The sequence below is a fragment of the Apus apus genome, chromosome 1 (genome assembly GCF_020740795.1).
Source record: "Apus apus isolate bApuApu2 chromosome 1, bApuApu2.pri.cur, whole genome shotgun sequence".
Classification (NCBI taxonomy): domain Eukaryota; kingdom Metazoa; phylum Chordata; class Aves; order Apodiformes; family Apodidae; genus Apus; species Apus apus.
The window spans coordinates 186,722,955-186,746,220 of record NC_067282.1 but is presented as its reverse complement, the minus strand read 5'-3'; the positions used below and the strand labels follow the sequence as shown (position 1 = coordinate 186,746,220).

The window sequence follows — 23,266 nt, the reverse complement described above, 5'->3', positions numbered from 1 at the left end:
CTATACTTCCCTGAACTTCCAGTTTAATCCATCAGTTATTTTGTATTTTCCTTTACCCAGCACAGCTGTATTTAAGGTACATACAAAACACTAGCTAAATTAAATTATACTCTGTGAAATTTAATTTAGTATAATTAAAAAAACAGTTTCTCTTGACCTACGGTAATATCCGGAAAAAAACAAAATATGTTCCATGCTACTGTGCATAGGGAGCAAGAAAAACAAGTATTACCTACAAACAATTGCAGAAATTCCACTTACACTAACTGGAAAAAAAATAGCAGAAAAACAGAATAAAAAACTATGAAAGTGACTACCTTTAGAGAATAGGAATTAATTCTGGAGCCTTGCCAACTCTCAAAAAAACTTGAGATTTCAAAGATGAGAAAGCCTGCTTGGACAGATGACACCTTATTGTTGCCACAGAGAAACTTTGACAACAACTACCTATCAAACAGTGTTTGTAAAACTTGCCTATAAAAGTATAAACTTTTCCTTTTTTAAAAAAAACTGAACAGTGGAGAGAGTGTTTTCTTGCTGTGTCTGTGTTCGTTATCCCCATCCTAAATAAAAAAAATTCTTTACTAAAAAACCCCAAATTCTTTCCATCAGCTTTAAAGACAACACATATAGAGGAATAACTATAAAAATCACAGCTGATTTGCATGTCTTTATTTCCTCTTGAAAAAGGATAAGGATAAGCTTTCTTTTCTAACTAGCAGAAGTTACCTATGTAGACAGCAGGATACATATCAAATCCTGAGCAGACTGACAATTACTTAATTTAAACTTACATGCAACACAAGTTTGCAGAATCCCCATGTGACAAACACACATTTTCCCAATTATAACTACTTTCCAGCTTTTGCATTGAAGATTTGAAGAAACAGGAACGTCCCGTTCCCACATCACTTCTCTTACTAGTCTAATGTAGTGTTTAATGACCTTCACAGTTACTCCTTTTTGTCTGCATGTTTTAAAACTCTAGCTTTTTAATTTCCTTTATCTTCTAGGCTGAGAATCCAACAGTATATATTTTATCTACCAATGCATCTTCTGAAGCCTGAAAAGCCTCTCCAGGCTTCTTTATTCTAAATGTACTGGTATTTAAATACTATTTGATTTTGACTGAATGTGTAGGAAACACTTTTTAAAATTCACATAACTGAAACCAGGCAACTATTTTTCTACTTGAGCGAACACCTAGTAAAATTCTTCTTGGACAAGAAAGTAGGACATTGAACTTAAGAGTTCAGAAAAAACGATGTTATTTCAGACAATTCTCCATTAGTTACACAGGTAACTTTGTTGCATTCTAACAATTAAATATGTGATCTTCGAAACACGTGGATAAGGAAAAAAAAAAACAGTAAAAAAAAAAAATCCTATCTGTCACACTGGAAAACCTTGTTCCAGAAAAAAAACCTTCTTCTGAGAAAAATCACATACATAATTTAATTCCGCCACTTCCTATACATAATATTGAGTCACAACTTTTCATTTAATCAAAATATTTTTCTGTGTTTCTTTTTTTATAGTAGTCATAACTATACCACACATGGTTTTGAAATCTAATCTCAAATGGCTAAATTCACATCAGCAGAAGACAGTATTAATCTACAATAGTATTTTTATCTATAATAAATATCAGTATTTATCTACTAATTTCTGTGCATTCTGTAACTTGACTATTGAATAAAAAGACAGTTTTTCAGATAACACAACCTGAAAGTCATGTTTCTGATTGGCACTTAAAAGGTGAAATACTGATTGTCACCAAAAGAAATCTAATGGAAGCTTGTGTAACTGCTGAAACTTGGAAGTATAGAAGCATAAACACACATAAATTTTGTTCTTCAAGCCTGCATTATAACATATATATAATCATTGCGGACCAAAACCATTAGAGGACACACAGAGTACTGATGACACATCTTGCAGAAATATCAAACACATTAATTTCTGTTTTAAGCTTCTTTGCCCTATACATGGAAAAATCAGAAGACAAAAAAGAAAGAAAAAATAGGAAGAAAAAAAAAAAAAGGAAAAAGAAGGAAGTTACATGTACAACTTATTCCTATGTTAATTCTGCAAAAAGAGCATATTTAAATGTAAGATACAACTTCTATCCTCTGGAATTTTAGCTGGAGGATCACCCCTCAGACACTAATCAACACGTGGCTTTTAATACCAGTTATACAAGCATCTTCCCCATTATTTTTACTTCAAATTAAAATTCTTTTTTACAAGCTATTCAGTCACACTTTCTCCAACACATAAATTAATTCTTATTTATAAACCAACAAGAGTCAAGACAAACAGGCTTGAAAATAAAGCTCCAAGTTAATTTATTTTTTTAAAAAATACCAGAGGCAAAGCTAGTAAACACTGTTGCAGGTCTTTTCTTGATTTAGGCAAAATTACTTTTTTATTTAAGCAAAGAAATCAGCACAGCATCAGCAGTAGTTTCCATATTTATCAGAAAGGTTTTGAGCTCGATCAATCTTAAACAAAATGCCAGTGGACGACTACTGCCAGCATCCCCTTCCACTTCAACAAGGTGATTCCCTCATCTAATTACTAGGAACAACCATAAGGCATGTATCTACATCATGCTCTCCTGTAATTAAGTAAATACTTCCACGTGACTTTGTGGAAGTATACACAGAAGTATATTCCAGGATAAACAGCTAACAGACATTAGTCAGAATTCATTCAGCTTTCAATTTTTTTCAACATTGGCTCTATTAGTATTCTCAGTGGCTTTTTTATGCTGAATTTTAAGCAGCATTTTTATTCTTTTCCCTGACTTTAAAACTTTCTGAAGGTATTAAAAAAACATGCAGTACCCTAAAAAAACATTAAAACAAATCCCCATAAGTAACCCACAAGCCACATATATGATTAAGAAGCATCAACTCTGAATGCAGACTAACAGTGTCAAAGGTCTTTATAAATGTGTCTTTCCGCTTATATCGTGTTTCCTCACTTTCTGCTCATTTTTTTTCCCGTCCATAATGAGAGACAATCAAGATTCCTGTGTCAAGATACCAAAACTACATTTAACTACCAAGTAAAAAAGTTAAGGACAGTTCAAATGGATAAATTATAAAACAAAAGTAAATGCTGGCTCTGCCTTGAGACATACAGAAATCCAGTTTTACTACCAGGAGCAATATGCTTTCTAATAAAAGCAAAGGTCAACATAGAAGGATCAGTTGATATCCAGAACATAAACACTGATTTCTAAACACAGCTGAAAATATTTTTAAGACTCTCAGCAATTTTTGCTCTCAGTTATCTTCCTGTTGCTTACTGACTTTCCCAAGGATCTTTTAATTCTTTCAATAATATGAGGCAACACAACTGATACAACATGGAAAAGTCATTATTTTTCACTCTCTGTATAAAATGTGCATTTCAAATGCCTTCTTAATTACAGACATTACACACATACCATCGAGAAACTGAAACTAAAGATGAAAGCAAATATTTATATTCTTTAAAATATCTGCTATAGCTTAATAAAGCAATACCTCCATGAAGGGTATTTTAATATAGCAGATTAAATATACGCTAAGATACAGTGTAATCTTTAATATTTTCAATCACATTCAGTTGCCTCCCAGGTATATAGCCAAAATACCCTAGTTTTGCAACATTTTAAAAGAACATGAATATTGATACTGGCTTTGCTTTTCACAAAACAATTACATTTCAAATGTGTCTTTCAATACACAAGATCAGAAGGCTACACCAAAACGTTGGTATTTGTACTAAAGAATCAGGCACTCAGAAGTAGGATAAACCAGATAGTTTTCACAGCTAAAACTGTAACCCTTCTGTTTTGTGTATCTATTCTACTCACTGGATATGGCAGCTGTTACAAAGGACAAGGATGAGCAACAACAGGGGGAGAGAAAAAAATATATTACAAGAAATGAAGCAGAAAGCCAGTACAAGATAATTAAATAGACAGGAAGCTAAATTTAGATTGTTGAATCAGCCCTAAAAGTTATTTTTTTCTTAACTTGGAAATGCTGGACCTGCCATCTAAATAAAATACTTTTACTACTTTATTAGGAAAAAAAATATTAATTTATCTACTAGGTGAAATCAACCATCACACATTATCAATTAAGTATGAACACTGAAAGAACAAATTCACCACTGTCTTCAGACAAACTAGCTAGTGGCAGTGGGTTCTGGCTACCATTTGCCAACCAGTGAAGTTACTGTCTCTTCCACACAGAGGCACAGATTGAGGGAGTGTCCTTCCCCACTTGTCCCCCCACATTAACACAGCTGCCCTCTGACACTTCCCAGAAACACGTGACTTTCAGTATAAGCTCATTTCTGCCTTACAAAAAACCACCAAAAAACCAAAAAAGCTGATGAATGTCAGCAGCACAACATAAGCAACAATCTTCAACAGTTTTCTATTTAAAGAAAAACTAAATGTCATTTCCCAGTAAAGAGGTAACACACTTCTGTAGCCTGATGCAAATCACACATGCATCAGAGATTGCCTGATGGTCACATATACTATTACAAGTGCTGAGCAAGTTACTAAAAAGTCAGTATTAACAGCACTGAAAACTGAAGTCACCTCAAGACTTTAGCATGGCCTACTGCACCTTTGGAAGTGGATACTTAGGGAAAGCAAGCATTCATCTCCTATTATTAATAATTAAAAAACTTCTCATCCTATACTCTTTAACCAGTATTTCACAGATGGTAGTCTGAGAGGCCATAAAAATAAGATTACAAATGACTTACAGAATAACATAATGTAATTTAACAGCAAAAAGCTTGGAGTATAACATCTGTGTAAGAAATTTTGGTAACTGAAAAGTGTACAGCTCAACATCATTCAAAGCAGTAGCAGAGAAACCTCACCTACAGATAAGCTGATACAGAAATTCATGAGCTTCAGAAAGTTTTATAGACATTATTAAGTATGCTGGTTTCCACCATTTAACAAAAATACCATTTTACCAAACAAATCATAACAGAGAACACTGCAATCAATCTGGTGTTTGTAAACACCATACAGGGGCTAAAAGGCTGTTTGTCAAAATCAGTCAGTAAGTACTTTTATTACAGGGAAAGGACTGCAATGTCAACACATGTATTTATTTAGATTTATTTCACTGTCCTTAATTGTTCATTATCTGAGACTTGGGGGTCAGCTTTCAAAAAAAGATGGCTTACTTGATGGCTTATTTTTATTATTTTAAGAGCCTTCACTGTCTGAGCATCCGGTCCTGTCACAATACAATGAATCTGCACACAGAAGTTGTGCCTGTTCTGAGAAACTGTCCAAATTACTGTTCTTAAATCAGTAAGCAATTAATTCAAAGGGTAAACAAACATATTGCTGTTGTAAAAGCTAGAAGAAAAAACAAATACCCCAGAAAGACAAACTTCATTTTAGTCCCAATAGTCCAATTTTGCATTTCTCAGTATATTATGTCTCAAATGTTCAGCAAAGCCAAATCTCTATCTTTCTACCACAGAGCGTTCTGTCATTTCTCAAATCCCAGAAAGAAATTATTTCCACTGCTGGAATGCATTATAGTTCGTTTAGCTGAAAGAAATCTGAAAAGAGATTATACCATTCTAAGCTAGCTGGAGCTCATGCTGAGGTTTTCAACTCCTGAAATAAAAATATTTTTTAAAATCAATTTTGCTCCAATTCTATTATTATTTATGAAAACATCACTTCAAATATCCCTGCTTTCTGAAGCATTACTTCACTAGCCTCAACAGATCTAGAGCCATCTGCCAGACCCTTGATCACCACTGTTAAAATACAAAAATATGGCATGTAAAACATAAACAGCAACTTCAGTTCTGGTGTTCATGCTTTATATCTGCATTCACATAAGAACAACTCCAGCAAGAACTGCAAAAGGCACACTTAATATCAAAATCAGCTTAAACTTACAAACTTATAGTACTTTAAAAAGTATACATTTTTAAGCAAAGATAAAATTAAGATTAAAATTCCTTGTCACATGCACTGACTAATTTTTTTTTTTCAAACACACATTTCACTAAAGTTCTAGGACAGATATTTCATACCATCTTTGAACAGGAAAGCACATTTATTTCAGGTTCCATTACTAAGAATACATTAACCAACTAACTTATCATCACTTACTTACCAACTTCCCTTAAAAAAGTCTGCAAGATATCAAATTTATCCAGGACCTGATAAACATAATTGAATTTACAAAAGGAAAAAGACAAACATAGGAAAAATCTCCTGAAAAGTTAATTTGCTTGTGGGGCAGAGTAAGCCCTGGGGGGTTAATCTGGAGGTTAACCCTGGAGGGTTTATTTGTACTACTCACATAGACCTTACAAGTTTAATTTAGGTGAGATGAACAAGATTGAAATCTTACATATGAAAAGGCAATTTTCAGTTTGGGGCTCTTAAATTTGGGAAAAGAAGTTCAGATTCCCAAATTGTGAATACAGCTAACTTTGAGCTTGGCTGTTTTTTCAATATAAAGGTCAGCTTCATATGTGATTCTGAATTCAGTGGCTAGTTCTCCAAAGCACTGGGAATGACAGCGACTGAGCACACATGTGGTCTGACAAAAAAAAAAGTTTCTGAGGCCAAGACAGACCACTTACTAATTTCACTGGGGAAGTTACCGCATTTTTAATGCAATTTCACAAAAATACAATGTACATAATTTACATTAATCCTCTGAGTATGGTCTTTAAGGAAAGCATGTAAGAAATGCACAGCAACTTCAAGTCAGCATCTAAAAGCATTGTTTTAATATTAAACAGATGATTAAGTAAAGGTTTCTCTCACTTGGACAGTTTGCTTACCTCTGGGGAGGGATATAAGGAGCAGATACTGTTGGCATAACTGTACAAGGTTCAACCATTGTTTTCTTGGCCTTTTTGGTCTTTTTCCTGACTTTTGATGTAGACCTAGCAGTTCTGACTGATCCCTCCTTTCTACAAACACCATTTTTGAATTCAGCTTCTCCATAAATATTTAGAGGTCTCCGTGTGCAACCTGGTGGAGTATGTACATCACAATAGGCAGTCTTTTTCACAGAGAATGTCGTCCCACTGCCAGTTAGCTCTTTCACAGGTTCCATTTTCATATACAGACCAGCCTTTTGAGCACACGTCACATGGAATGCAGTATAGCAGTTTGCTTTGTGGCACTGGATACAGGCACCAACACCTTTCTGTTTACAGAGGTAGCATGTTAACTTCCATCTGGCTGGGGGAATGTTCCTTACACCATCGATCGGCTCAATAAAAACCGTATTGGCAAATCCAACTTCTGGAATCCACAAAGCACACACAACATGTCCCCAGCGATCATCATCAGTCTTTTTAAAGGCACCTCCCTTGTTTGGGCACAGCACACAGTCTACAGGCCGAGAACGGGACTGCAGACAGTGTCTGCAGAGCCACTGGCCCTCAGGTATATATGGCACCCCATAGCATTCCTGATGTACTGCTAAATTACACATGTCACAAAACAGGATTACATTGCTGTTCTGACATTCACCATCCATGCATATACAACACACTGCATCTTCATCAATTAAAGACTGATGATCACCCTGTTTTTGGTTCTCACAATAAGACTCTTTTTCAAACCTATCCATAAGGAATTCAAACATATTTTGTGAAACAACTGACACTCCATCACTTTTCCGCTTCTCGTTTATTATTTCTAACCACGCATAATCTTCTTCATCCATGTCATACTCAACTTCATTATCAAGTTCTTCTGCTGACTTTTCAATGAATTTGTAATAAACTGGAGGTCTCCGAGGAGCTGAAGGAGGACTGTATTCAACAATCCGTACTTTTGGTTCTGGAAGAGGAGTTGTTGTAGCAGGTATACCATGTGAGCTTGGAAGAGCTTCATTTTTCTTTTTCACTTTGTTATTTTTATGCCGTTTGCTTCTTAGACAAACTGGTGGTCTTTCACTATTTTCTTTATTGCTGTTGCATTCGCTCATTTCCTGGGCTGTAAGATCATCTTCTAATATAATCTCTAAAGGATCAAAGATGCTGATCCTATGAAGGCGACCTTCAATTTCTATTTCAACCATTCTTTGAGCTTGAGCGTATGTCAAGGTTTCTCGTGTAGGAGAGTGCTTAATACTGCATGGGGAAGAAGAATGCCTTGCTGCCGATACTCGATGACATCTTCCTTTTCTCCTCATTTGGTAATGTTTACCTAAAATTAGAGCAACAGAATTAATATTAGGTACTCCAAACACTCACACTAAAATATTAGTTTTATTATAGGAAGAAAAAAAAAAAAAGTTCTATAGCCCACAACCTACCTACTCAATTAAAAAAAAAAAAAACAACAAACAAAAAACACCACCCGTCACCCTTTTTTAATAGGACTGCTCACACTCTTTACAAATTTATACTAACAATGAACAGATGTCACAAATAACAGCCTCTCTAAATACACATGGCTACATAAAATCCTTAGTACAAAAATCATACAGAACAGCTATCTCTAAGACCTTTGTGTGAGGAAAAAACCCTTAGAGAAGTGCCACAAAAGTAATTACACCTGTTACATTGTAAGAAAACCTTTAACACAGTATTTCCAAAGACCTCCAGGGTGACAGCAGTTTGAAATTTTTTCAACAGCTACAGATTATTTTCTCCAAATCTCCCCTCAAAAGAACCCGCCCCAGGTTTCCTTTAGCCCCCTTCAGGTACTGGAAGGCTGCCGTATGGTCCCCGGAGGAGCCTCTTCTTCTTCAGGCTGAACAACCACAACTCTCTCAGCCTGTCCTCATAGGAGAGGTGCTCCAGCCATCAGATCATCTTTGTAGCTTTTCTCTGGGCTCTCTCCATGAGCTTCCATGTCATTCTTATGTTAGGGGCTCCAGAACTGGACACAGTACTCTACGAGGGTCTCATGGGAGCCAAGTAAATGGGGAGAATCACCTCCCCTGACCTGCTGGCCACACTTCTTTTGATGCAGCTCAGGACACGTTTGGCTTTCTGGGCTGCAAGTGCACATCACCAGCTCATGCTGAACTTCTTGTTCACCATCAACCCCAAGTCCTTCTCGTCCAGACTGCTTTCGATTCATTCTCCCCCCAACCTGTAATTGTGCTTGTGATTGCCCCAACCCAGGTGCAGGACCTTGCACCTGGCCTTGCTGAACTTAATGCAGTTTGCATAAGCCCACCTCTCAAGCCTGTCAAGGTCTCTCTGGATGGCATCCCTTCCCTCCTGTGTGTCAACCTCACCACACACCTCGGTATCGTCAGGAACATTTTAACATTGGGGTTTTTTTCTTATGAGGTTTCAAAACATCAGAAAATGAACTGATAAGGTCAAGTTTAAAAATTCAATCTCAGCTACAGGAAAAAAAAAAACCTCTTGATCTTTAATCACTGACTTAAACTATGAAAAAAACCCCCTCCTTTAATCACTTACTTAAACTATTAATAGGGCAACACCACTTCAATACAGTACTCCAAGTCAGCACTGTGTATTAGTTAAAATAACATAACCAGTGTTAGTATATATTGCCAAAATAGCAGAGAAATGCAAATATCAAAACACAATTATTGTTAAAGACTAGTGCATCTATTTCAGGAAGAAAAAGTACTGGAACAATTACATAAACTATCCCATGTAAACTATGCCTTTTACGTGAACACTAAATAATTTAAGTACCTAGCATTAAACCTAGTATTCTTGTTAGGGTGTGATCTATCTGCTTTCACAAACCGACCTGTTTTTTCCCAACCTAAGCTGTTTTATTTATTCATGCGAGAATTGTGTTCCACATAGATCTGACTATTACACAAATAATCCTTAACTCTTATTACTTGCTTTTTATAGCACAAGAACAGACAACAGTCAGTGTTTAAGTATGACAGACTTCTGATCTGCTCTATATAAACAAGAGATGAATAAAAAAGGCTCCACCTCTTCAAACAAGTTCAGAAGAAATATTTAATAATTATGTAAAACAACATAGCATTAAATCATACCGATTTCTCAACTAAAGAAAAAGTTTAAACCACTGATACTGCTACAGAAAGTCCAATAACTAGAACAAAGGCATACTGATAATAGAATTGAAATTACAAGTCTGAAAAAGAGTGAACTAGGTTTCCATTCTGTATTAACAGAGATACCACACTACTAGCAAAATTAAATTATTTTAAGGTACTTCTGTTAGTATCTTTCTGCCTCTTAGAAAAACTCAAAAGACTTCAGGAGATAAACCAGAGAAGTTATCCACAGATTTCGTCTCTTGGAATTACATCAGCTGCTTGGAAAGAAAGCCACCAAAAGACACTTTACCTCACCACAGCAAAAGCAAATGAAGAGAGCTGTTTGCATGGAATGTACGGTATGAGGAAAAATACACTTTTAATCAATGTACAGGATCGCTAAAACCAACCGGAAAAGTATACTTTTTGATTACAAATTCCTTTTACAATCGCTGTCCTAGTTACCTTCCTCCTCTTCAAATAAATTGCCTTTGGTCCCTGGATCCCCTGCTCAATGGAAAAGGGAATTCCATTCTCAATGGACACTTTCATGCAGACCATTAAAAAGAGAAAGACACAGGAATGCTCTTTAGTCCTACACAATGCGGGAGGGTAAGCAAACAGCGCTTACACGCATACGGGGCGGACACCACCCACAAATTCAGCTGCTGAGCAGGAGCAACCCCTCAGGGAATGCAAAGAACCGGGGCCCAGCCAAGCGGCCCACAGACGGCAAAGCGACGCGGGATCACCAGAGCCACTCTCACCGGAGCCGCCGGAAGACCGGCCGCCCCTCCCCTCCCCATGCCTCGGGGCCGCGCAGCAATCCCGGCTCCCGCCGCGGCTCCCACCGCCCCCGCGCTGCCGCCCCGCGCCCGGGGCCTGCCCACGGGCCCGCCCCCGCCGGTGCTGCGCGAACACTTCCTGCCTACGCCCAGGGAGCCTCCAGCGTGCACACACCCCTCCGCGCCGATGGTTCCTGCCCAGCCCCGGCATTCCCCCCTCCCGGCCCCCGGGAGGATGGTTCCTGCCCAGGCCCATCATCTCCAGCCCTTCCCAACAGTCACCTCCCTCCCCTCCACGAAAATACTCGGCCCACAAATATGGCGGCTGACAAAACAGCTCGAGCGGCGCCCTCCCCCAGACCGCCGCGCTCGGCTCCCCCCCGCGCAGCCTCCCCGCCCGCCCGCCTCGCCCCAGGCCACCTCTCCCCCCCGCGCTCTCCCGCGCTGCCGTGCCGAGCCCGCCCTGCCCTTCCCCCCTCGGGTCTCCCGTCTCGCCGCGGCAGGGTCCGTCGGCCCCGCAGCCGCCACCCGCCCGGCTTCACTCACGCTGTGGGAGCCGCCGAAGCGCGGCTGACAGACCTCCCGCTCCGCCTCTGTGGCCGACGCTGCGGCCGGTTTAATGGCGGAGCTCCCGCCGGTGCTGCCGCCTGGCCCCGCGTCCGGCAGCCGCGGGCGGGCGAGCGGGCGTTGAGAGGGCCGCGCTGCCCGCGGCGGCGACCCGGCGCTGGGTGCGGGGCTGCTGCTGCAGCCGGGCGCGGCGCATTCGTGAGGCGCGGCGCAGGTCGCCGTTCGGCTGCAGGCTCGGCGCTCAGCTCCCGGGGCTGAGAAGCTCCCCTCCCCCCTCGGCACAAACAATGCGGCTTCACCACAGCGCTGCGCCGACGGGGGGGAGGAGAGGAGGGAGGGAGAGAGGGAGGAAGGGAGAGAGGGAAGGAAGGGACGTGAGGGCGCTAGGCACCGCCCAGCCCCGCCGCTGCCTGCTGCCGCCGCGGGGAGGGGCCTGCGCGCCGCCGCTCCGCCCGCCCCCTGATGGCGGAGGGCCGCGCGGGGCGCCCGGCCTGGCACCAGCCGGTACGGGGCACTCCGCAGCCCGGACCGGACCGCGTCTCGGGGGACAGGGCGGGAACGCGCTGCTCCGGACGCTGCGTTCCCGCCCAGCGCCGGCCGGGCCCGGCCCAACCAGGCCCCCGAGCTTCGCTGCGGCGCCTCCAGCGAGAACATTTAAACGCCCCAGCGCAGGGTCAACAAAACGGGGGAGGACGGGGGAGGGACGCGGCTTGTTACAAAACCAAGACTCGAAACTACAAGCGAGTCGTATTTATTATTTCTTCAGGGGAAGTCCAACCTCGAGATTCGGGTGCAGAAAATTTGCTTGAAAGTTAGCTCTGGCGTGGTCTTCTGTTCAGACTGCTGCTTGTAAATTAACTGATAATTACGTTTTGACAAAGCAAAAGCAAGGTATTTCTGGCTTTCCCTCCAAAGGACACCCTTTGTCACACATTATTTTTAGACAGCCATTACAGCCATATTCTAGATCTGGAGGATTTTGCTGCAATACATTTCTGTGAGCCGGCTGCACCCACGTTTCAAAAACAACTTTTTGTCAGCCCAGCCGAAGACTTAACACCACTTGCCTTTGTCGATCATACAGAGCAAGTCCCGCATGTAGTAAAAAGCAAACGGTCAAGAGCAGGTAAAATTCTCGTCACCCATCTGTACAACAACTGCCCAGTGAGTAAAGCTTTCTTTGAAACAACCTACCAACTCATTTTTGTGTTTTTCCTAGCACTACTGCTTGGTCACCTCGAACAGCAGCTGGTCCTACAATATATTTATGACTAGGAAATTAGAAATATATTCACCTGTCCTTAGTTACAGAAAGTGAATTAAGGCCCAGAGAGCTTATGTAACTTTGCTAAGGAAATCCTATAAAGTACTTTCCAACTCCTTTTTCCTCATCAGGGATCACCCAGCACGCTGATCTCTTAACAAAACAGAAGCTATTAAAACAGCTAACATTTGTCTAGTGCCCTCAGTGTAGAAAAAGATCTTTTGGATCAAATAGGCCCAGTAACTCCAATTTCCAATATATATAAAAATATATATCAAAATATATATAATTAGACTGTATGAACTGTATAGGCCATCTGGTCATTTCTGTGCTTGCCTATGAGGAATTGCTCTCCAGGTGTATTGCTTCAGCAATCCTACCATCAGTCTCAGATGTCTTGCAACATGCTAATTTAAATTAATGTTGTTGCACTTGAATTTAGCTTGTGATAGAAAGATACAAAAATGGCTTTAGCATGCTAAATCATATACATTAGTGCACGAAGTACAAAAAACACTATAAATTATAAATGTTGTCAATAAGCTAATAATAATAAAATCTCATTTATGACAGAAAACATGTTATCTTTTAAGTGATAATCCATGTATGTCTGCCCTGCAAATGCTTTATAACTGGAGACAAGTTTTCCACAGAGAGCTTGATGATGTCCATACTCTCATGTGTCTTCTGATGCACAAGTAAATCTGGCACTTTTCTGGTTTCTTTTTTTTCCTACCAGGTGAACTACAGCATGCCATAGCTGGACATCCCTTCCCCTAATGCACTGTTCCCTGTTGGTATTTGCATCATTAACCATCTTTTTTGTAGTTTAAACTCATGCTTTATTCTCTCTAGCAAGCCCTGCTTTATTATGTCTAGTAAGCTCTGCTTCCATGACTTTTTCTTGAGATTCCTCTTCCAGCTCTGCCCGCCCTGCATATAGGGCACATTTGGTAAGAACACTCCATTTATAAGGTGCAAGGTCTTAAACTCCATTATTATAAAAACAGGAAGTGGCAGTTCCGAAATGGTTTCATTAAAAAGACAGCAGCAGCATCATTGATTTCCACAACCTATTGACCAAGGACTCAAAGCACTGAATCAATCATGACAGTGTACTATGGTGCCAGAACCTGACCTCCTAACAGATTTGAAATGAAAAGCTTCTTATTCACATTAGCCTGATGCAAAAAAAGCCTCCCAGCTTCTCAGATTCTCTACAGAACTTCAGAACTTAATTTCCTGGTTCACATACTGAAGAGTGTCTCCAACTGAAATTACTAACATGCAGGCAGGGTTCAGCAGTGTTCTAGATGCTTTCAATTATTCTCACTAAGAAGATAAAAGAAATTTTTGCTGTGGTATCTCTAGGTTCTGGCACAAAATGCATGTCATTCCTTCATACGGTACTTCAGAGCAATGGCATGAAGACCAGGACAGGCTCAACACAAAGTTCAGTATTACAAGCCTTACACTTTGAATAATTTCTCATTGACTTCATGATAGGCTACTAGATCAGTACCTTCCATCCTTCTGTGATAAGTATTAGTATGTCAACCCATATTATTTAAAAATGTAACAGTATATATTAATATCTGGGGCATTTGAGCAGTCCTCAGCACGTGCTTCTATAATCTTATAAATTTGTTTTCTTGGTGCCTCAAAATAATTCTATTTCTGGACTAGGAGAAAACAATTCTACTGGGATACCATACCATTTCAAGCAAAAAATAACTGGCCTTCTGAACCATAGTTTTGGCAACAGGATCCTCACCTTTTTTTGGCACTAGGTCAACATGTGCATAGGGCTTCAGTCCCAGTCCATAAAAATCTTCACAACCCTACTTGGCAGCATCAAGTTTTTATTCAAGTTACCCACTCTGACTCACCCTGCATGGAAGACTTCCACAGAATTAGTATCTTCTGCCTACCAGCTTTCACCTGCACCAGTTACCAAGTTCTCCAGAGAAACCCTTCAAGAAGAATCTTAAACAAATACTATTAATCTGCTTTGGCATCCTTCTGTTTCCTTGCAGAATCCAACTTCACGAGACACATTTCTACAATGCTACAGTTTATCACCTTTGTTTTACAGATTATTTAGTAAAGATCATCTCAGACTTGCTGGAGCACTTGAACATTGGCAGTGGTGCTTAGCTTTCCTGGGTGGAACACTGTACTTCTGTCTCTCTCCTGGTCTGAACAGCTGGCTGTGAAGGGACAAGCAATAGGCAGGCCCACTCTACATGTTCTTCAGAACTTGCAAGAATCCTTCCATCTCGGGATAGGTTTTGCACTGCAGTAACGTGTGTGTGAGGGTCTTCTTCCTATCAAGGTGACAAATCTACCTAACCTTGCCAAGTCATGTGATGCCTCTGTATGATGTCTCAAGTCACTCTATACCTATAAAGTTTTCAAGTCTGGCTTCCCCACTATACGGTTTACACCTTCAGACTCATTCAAGCATCATTAGTATTACCCTCCAACATACTGTCTCGAAAGATACAGCATTACCATGGTCCTCCCATCCTGCAAGGGGATTCTTTCTGATCTCACCTCATCAACTGTGGTACAGGGTACTGGTAAAATACTCATGTGCTCAACTGTGTAAGGTTGGTTGTTCTCACAAGAAAGGTTGTTCCCAAACATCACAGAAGCCAGAATAGCATGCACTGTGGAAAAGATGCTGCAGTCCTATCAAAAGATATGTTATAGCAGTATGATGACAAACAAAATCACAACCGTTTGTCTTCAGTCTGTAAGTTAGTATGGTGTCCTTCCACCTCTTCTGTTTGATCTTTGGGAACTACTATATTTACAAAGAAATCCACTGATCCATCTCTTAGTTATCATCAATACCTTGGCAGAAAGGCTGACTTCTTTTTCATACTAGACTGATTGGGATATATGGTCCAAAGTCCTAGATAACCATTTCAGAATGGGGATCAACCTTTGGACTTCAAATATGGAAGAAAAGCGTTGGCACTTTTTACCCTTACATGTTTACCAAATATCTTCCTTGTTCTCTAGTTAGGAAGAACTGTCTGCATTTTCCTTTTCATTCCTCTACCCTAAAGTTACAGCCATCCTGCTTTGACCCAGGATAGAACGAATTTTCTTTCTAGTATTTTTCCTTTCCAGTTAAGTCTTTTTCAAGTAGCTGCAGTTGCTGAAATTAACAGCATGTTTCTCCATCAGCGTCTACATCTAGGACTGGTAACACTTTGTAGTTATGTCTAGAGAATGGTATGCAGAAACAAGGTCACAGCTTGGTTCTGAAAAACATCTATGTTCCAGAAACAAAAGGGAATAAAGCGTTCACACCTGCGACCCTCCTTTGGGAAGGAGTGAATCAGACAGGTGACCCCAAATGATCTAAGAAAGTATTCCATACAATACGGGTCATACTTAGTATAAATTTGAGGGATCACAAGGGTCAAGTTCTCTTCATACATGGCGGGCGTCCTGAGACGACTCCATCCATTTGTCTGCCTTTGATCCCAATCCCTGCATTCCTGCATCTGTGAATTCCTGCATCCAGCTTCCATCTGCTGCTGACTCCAGAAGTCCAGTCTGGGACTTTTCCAGAGCCTGCCCTGCAGCCTCGGTAGTGACATAAGTATTATTGGGGGTGAGCATGATGCAGAATTTGTATACATTTGTATACATTTGTACATATTTCATTATTTTCATCTCTTTTGTTTCATTAAAGCTGTATATTTTAGTTTCCAACCTATAAGTCTCTTTCTCTTATTCTCTCCCTTCTTTCCCTAGAAAGGAAGGGAGAGGCGTTAATAGAGAGCATCTGTCATTCTTTTAATTGCTGGTCCAGCATTAAACCATGACACTGTATTATGACAAAAGGGTGACCAAAAATAAAATATTGGTGTTCACTCATGTTGAACAACTGCTAAGGAATAAAATATTTTTTCTTCTTATGGCCTCACTAGCAATTGCTGCACATATCATCTTTCTCATCCTCAGAATCAAAAGGGTTCTTTATTTATAAAATTGGTAAGAAGACCTTTTAGATCCCCAGAACAGTTCATGTTGATCCAAACAAATGGTCTTCATTGAAACACGAGTTTTAAAATAGACAGGAGGCTGTGTCAATGCCTTTTATGGTACTGATAAAGACAGAAGCCTTTTATACTCAGAGCTCCACCAGAACTCAAGCTACTCAAGCTTGCTAAGAAATACCTCTTGTAAGTTGCATCTGCTAAGCAGTCCTATGGAATGTTATGTATAGATAATACTTAAAGATAATCTGACAGAGTGACCTTTAAGCTGTACAGCTGCTATGCAAAGGCCCTAACCCCATTTCCATTTAAGCATCTGTGGGAACTACTGCTTGGAGTCACCTACTGCAAGGAGAGGTATGTTGACTCTTACTTGCAGACATGAAGATATGTTAAGCATTTCACTGAGATACACTATTGACAGGCAAACCTAGTTCCTGCCTTACTTACCTTTCCACTATCTAGCTTGAATCCTTCAGCATCATATACCTTTGGGATTTTGCTGCACGATGGAAGGTGGGGCTTCCCTTGGTGTCTCCCCTAAAGACACTGCAAAAAACAAACAAAAAAAACCTTCAGTACTAGCATATACATGAACGCATATGTAAACTATATTTCAATAAAATAAAACAAGAAGTCCCTGAATTAAAAAATGCTGCAGCAAAAGTACAACGCTTGCTCATCTACTCACCAGTAGGTCTTCTAAACAGCAAGACTACTACCTACTGGAGACTGTTTTATTGAGCACAAACCTTTGGAGCAGAGTTATTTGCAGTCTTACATAAAATGTTTTTGTTTATAGAAGAGCAGACAGAACCAGGAACAAGAGAATAGTATTCCCCTTCTCTCCCATCATTGCCTCTTTGGCATTAATTATTCAATTCCTAGTGTCTACAGTTTGGCACCTTTATTATGTTCCGCATAGTAGCTCTGCCTGCAAAGGTCCTGGTAGGAGGCTATTCCTGCCAAACACTAGCTGTCGTCAGAATGACCCTTCATCAACAAGTCACTGATTTTCTGCTTCGTTCCCAGAACTACCTCCCTGAATGAACAGATGAAAATGATTGCCAGCACAAGAGAGGCAGCAGGAAAGTAAGTCCAGGATTTGGGAGTGCTCCTTCAGCATCCTTAGTTATAAAGCCATCATTATTATTGCTGACAAAAGAAGCTGCATGTTTCGAATATAAGTGTCTGTCAATTCCCACTGCATATCCAACTAAGCCAAGTTACGGGCAAAGACAAAGTGTCAGTGGTAATGGGTAAGAATCAAAAAGCAAAACAAAAATTGCTATGTGAAAAGTTCTAAAAATATCATACTTGCATAGAAAAGAATTACAAAAAACTGTGGCTAAACAATTTACATTGGATTTTGACTTCTTTTTTTTGAAGACACGCTGAGGAAACTTCACCAGCACATAAAGACAGAATTTACAGAAAGTTAATTTAACAAAAAAACCCCACCTGTTTGAATGGAAAATTTTTGTCAAAGGCAGCCACAGCAAAGGGAAAACAAAGTGTTCTCCACACAAATATCTAATACACAGTATATTTCTGAAACCCAACATCAATTTGACTATATTTATTTCTAATTTCTCCCTGTGATTGTTCTCATCAGGTTAGTTTTTCATAAAGTACTTAATTTAGAACAAACTCAGGTAACTGCTTAAGCCAGCATAACCCACGTAAACAGTATTACTGCAAATATTTTATGGCTTTCTCTGATAACCCTTTCCTGCTCCCTGATCCTTTCCTCTACACTGGAAAGGATCCTCTAACAAAGCCTTCATCTAAGCAATGAAAAGTTACTGCCTTCATAAAGTGTAGTAATTTATAAAGTTTATTTATTAAACTTTTAGAGTGACTTCTGTATTCTAAATTCCTTGCTGTCAGCATCCAAACTTGCAAGAAGAATATGTGATGAAGTATTAACTCCCGAGTCAAGTTGTTTTCCTAGTTAGGTCACTCAGAAACATCTATCTCCAAGAAACAATCTCCAATGTTTACAATGAGTTAATACTTCAACCTTAGTATAAAGTTAAAATTCAGTCAGCAATGAGACACAAATCCAGTCTAAATTACTTTACTAGCTCTTCCTCATTCATTCTAGAGGACAAACCTGGTCTGTAGATTATTAAGATGGCATGCAATGGAAGAAACTTCGCTATTAGGATCCCTAGTCATTTACTGCAGAAGAAATCCCAAAATAGATGGGCTCATAGAATCACAGACTGTTTTGGACTGGAAGGGATGTTAAAGATCCAGTTCCACCACCCCTGCATAGACAGGGACACCTCCCACTATACCAGATTCAGCATTAAAACCTCATCTCCTCATTTACATGGGGAAGGAATACAAAGGACAGTGACATCAAAATCTGGGGAGACAAAATAAAGTGAAAAAATAAGTCAGAAGCAAGACTCAATGCATGAAAACCACAGAAAAAACCCAAACAAACAAGAGACTCAGACATGGTTCATAGCTTCCTCTGCTCAGAGAAACCCAACTCTTATGTATCATTTAAGAAATAATAATGAGCCCTATGCAAGTTTGCTTTGTGTCAGACACCTCTACAACCTCGGCCAGTGCTTGATGCTGGCTAATAAAGAGATCTTCCAAACTCATGCATATATAAATCACTTCTGATATATAATATGGTTTCATAACACAAACAGAATCTTGAAAAGTTAAAAAAATGCCAGAATAGGAACTTCAAACTTAGCACTCTGAAAGACATACTCCAGCACCTTTCTCACGCTAGATAAAGGGTAAGTATGAATAAATCCTGTGAACATGCTATTATATGCTCAACTCCAAGTCAAAAATTGCTGACGTACACCTCTGATATTCTATGAATGCAGGATGATAAAGAGATTAGACAGCTGCATTTGTAACAAATTATACAATTAATAAAAAGGCAGAAAGGCATAATAGTTTTGGCAATGGACACTGCTTAAAGCTGCTCACAACTACTGTTTAATTGCTCATTCTTTATTTTCTGAGCACTCAACTTGTCCCCTTGGATCTGATGAGCAGGGCCAAGTGCCTGCTGAATTTAATGGGCTATGTATGCTAAATATATAAGTAGTCTCCTATGTTAAGTGTTCTTAGAAATCATACCCTTGTGATACTAAATTTGACATCCAAATTTAGTACTTCTCCCCTCCATTTTAAGGTTTTGATCATTAAGGTGACACTGTCAAGATAGGGTCCTGGAAGTGGCTGGAATCTATACAAGGAGAAAATTAGATAATTTTATTAAATTACCTCAGTGCATACAAAAGGCAGAAATTCTCTGTGACTTTATAAGTGTTATATCTTGATATAGTTTTTGTCTTCATGATTTCACATGAAAAATACATTGCTGATGCAGTAAGGAAAATAAGCTTATCAGAGAAGGTTTAGAGATAAATACATTCATTGCCCAATTCTGTTAAAACAAGGTAACAGCAGCAAAATGGTTAACACTCCCAACACTTTATCATCAATATGTCATTATAACAGTTAATGTTTTCAAAGGTATATAAATTAATAAAGACAGAACTACATCAATTTATCATTGCAGTATCAATGTTATCTTTACTACCAAGAAAGAAAAGGATGGAAGGAAGCAAAAAATCAGATTAACAGCTCAGTGACTGAAGAGACTCTAGGACCACAGAACACAACCCGCTGTCTACAGCCACTGAACATCTACAAATGACACATAACATAAAATTGATGGAGAAATAGGTATAATTAAGACATATTTTAAGGTCTGTCACAGTAGGAAGTGATACAAGGATTTACTCTAATTTCCAACTGGTTTTAGACTCTTGTCATAGCCTCCCTGGGAGCCCTTAGCGTTCCAATACAAGGAATGATGGACAGTTGGTTACTTACAATTACTGCAGGGATATTTCCTTCTTCTCTGAGCTGGTAGCACCTGTTCTTCAGAAAACCCAAACCGTTTACTTTGGGACCATACTGTCTTAGCTTTCCAATATTCTACAAAACATAACAGGGAGTCAGATACTTGCAGTTTGCTCCAGGGACTGAAGTGAGAAATTACTTTTTAATATTCATTTATTATCAGATGACTTTTAATTCATGTCATGTTCAGTTAAAATGCAAATAGAGATGTTTATTCACAATATCTGAAACTGATAACAAGTTTATAAAGGCATAAACCAGAGAAAATGAAGAAAAAGTTTCTCTTCTGAAGTTAAATAAGAAAGTTTTGATTTCTTCTGTCAAGATGCCTTGCACAGACTCTCCCAATATTCATCTTGCCAAATGACTATGCTCTTTCACATATGTAACCTCAGACTGCATGCTTTATAGACTAGTGCTACACCTGAGCTGGCCACATGCACCACGAGCTGGCAGCCTAGAGCCGTCTCCAGTAAATGCAGGTTCTTATTCTTTCCCTTGCCTGTCACCAGGATCACCAACATTATGACATTGTTTTATTCTTCATATTACTTGTTTTCTGGATTTAAGCTTTGCTCAGATTTTTAAGACCTACTTTCTTAAGTTTCTGGTGTATTTTTGTAAAACAGAAAGAAGTACTAGCTATTTCACTCCATCTGTGATATGTATCTATAGATTACATACTGAACACTGACTGGTTCTCCAGCCACTTAGAAGACAATTTAAAGAAATAATCAACTTTCATTATTCTCAACTTCCACTAACCTTTATGAAATTTTCAGCATGGGACATATGAAAAAATGAAGATAAAAGAGAGGTGCATATTGAAAGAGCAACATGCAGTGGAAATGCACATAGTGAATTTATAGTATTTTAATTTACTATAAAATTTTAAACTACAAACTGGGAAACTCTTCAAAGTCATAGCTGTTAAAAAAAGCAGTTAGTAAAGCCACATATTGTAATATTATCAGGCTTTCTATGGTGTAGTAAGTGTAACTATGTAATTACAAGTAAAATTCAACAGAACTGTAACAAATGTATAGTTGCCTAAGAGATGCTTTATGAGATTATATATTTTTGTTATTGTTGCATGTCAAATAATCACCATAATTTCCAGTTAACAGACTGGTGATGAAGGTTTCTAAACTAAGCTCTCACACCTCTACTACTGAGTCTAGCTGGCAGATCTGGCCAAGAACAAAACTAATTTTAAGTTATAACAATGAAAACTGAGCAAGTTAAAGTAATTTCACCCTAATTCACTTTGGCCTCAGTTACTTGGCCTTCATTGAGTATAACAGCAGTTCAACTGTATCAGTAAAAACACACTGTAAGTAATAATGTGGAACAAGGAAACTCTGCCAGCACACAGTGTAACAGTTATTTTGTTGGGATTTTGAGTAGCATGTGAATGACGTGAGATTTCCAAAGGAAGCATTAAGGATAACAGATCATTCACTTTATGTTGTCTGGCACCATCTATTTAGAAGACCACATCAGTACTACAGAAGTACGAACATACAAATACTATAGAAAAACATTCAAGAGCTCTTACAAATCAAAAAGCAATCAACTGATTTCCTCACATACTGCCATATATCCACCACAATATTTTTTAACTAAAGGTGTTCAATTAAAAAAAAAATCAGTACATTAATTGATAAAAACAACTTGTAAAAACCAAGTGCTTCCTTAAGCACTATTTCTCTTTCTAAAAACTGTGTTAATCTGAAACTCAGCATCACTTCCAAACCAGTGCTATTAATGTCCTGCTCCCACTCCAAAAGGTAAGATGGAAGTGATTATGACCAGTGGCACTTAAGTCAAAGAAGCAGAAATCTATGACTGCCACTGGGAATTTGACAACAAACATCAAAGTCTCACCAGATCACATTTTCACCCAGCTCTCTGTAGTAAAGACACACATGAAAAAAACCCCAACAAACCACCCTGCTTCACCCCCACCCCATCCAAAAAGCCTTGATCACTCAGTCCACTTGACAGCCTTTTCAATCAGAGAAGACAACCACTGACCCACAACTGAACACCAAAACTGCTGGAGCTTTATCCAGAAAAATCCCATGATCTCGAGCACATACCAGGCCACTGCTTCGCTAAACCGAGTTAATGCATATCCTTCATCTCTGAGCATCCTTACCCGAGATGGCCACGCAGATCAGACTGAAGTGCCAGGCAGAGAGTGCCTGCCAACACAACAGAGCCCAGAACCAAATCTAGCGTGCATTAGATCACAAATACATAACGCGTGGGTTTTTTGAAATGCAAATACGCATAATGGAGATTAACGGAGAAGGCTGCGTTCAGAAAGAACAGCGGCGTGCCCGCGCTTCTATGGAGGCCTCTCCTCGAACTTTCGGCCCGGGCAGGCTGCCGGCCCTCCCTAAAGCCGAGGCCCAGTCGGCAGCCCCCACAGCGAGGAGGGGAACGACCGCTGCGGCGGCGGCCAGCCCGACAGGAGCTGGGGCTACCCCCCTCGGCCTCCCGGGGTAAGCGCTGCCGGCCGGGCGGAGGCTCCGGCCGTTCCTCGAGGCCTGCAACGCTGCAAGCACCCCCAGGCCGCCCCATCCCCACCGCCCTAGAAGCTGCGGCACCCGCCGCCGCCCTAGGAACGAAGTGGGTAGAGGCGAGAGACTGCCACCTCTGCGGAGAAGGCTCACATCTCACCCC

The 23,266-nt window shown here is 39.8% G+C and overlaps 2 protein-coding genes across 5 annotated transcripts in view; both read right to left on the bottom strand.

Annotated features, from left to right (window-relative positions):
- Window positions 1–23,236, bottom strand: part of BRD1 (bromodomain containing 1) — a 66,610-nt gene extending 43,374 nt beyond the window's left edge. The window contains exons 1-3 of one of the 3 annotated variants that reach the window (XM_051629792.1): window positions 20,546–23,236; window positions 17,117–19,892; window positions 6,850–8,230 (exon numbers count right to left, since the gene is read on the bottom strand). In XM_051629792.1, the coding sequence (XP_051485752.1) occupies window positions 6,850–8,216 (1,367 nt within the window). In that variant the 5' untranslated portion in view covers window positions 8,217–8,230; window positions 17,117–19,892; window positions 20,546–23,236. Of the gene's footprint in view, window positions 1–6,849; window positions 8,231–10,496; window positions 10,577–11,362; window positions 11,773–17,116; window positions 19,893–20,545 lie in introns of those variants that run through there. The other 2 variants (XM_051629777.1, XM_051629785.1) reach the window with 2 other exon arrangements.
- The window catches only part of ALG12 (ALG12 alpha-1,6-mannosyltransferase), a 1,030,719-nt gene that overhangs the window by 959,166 nt on the left and 48,287 nt on the right, over window positions 1–23,266 (bottom strand). The gene's annotated exons all lie outside the window — the stretch shown is intronic.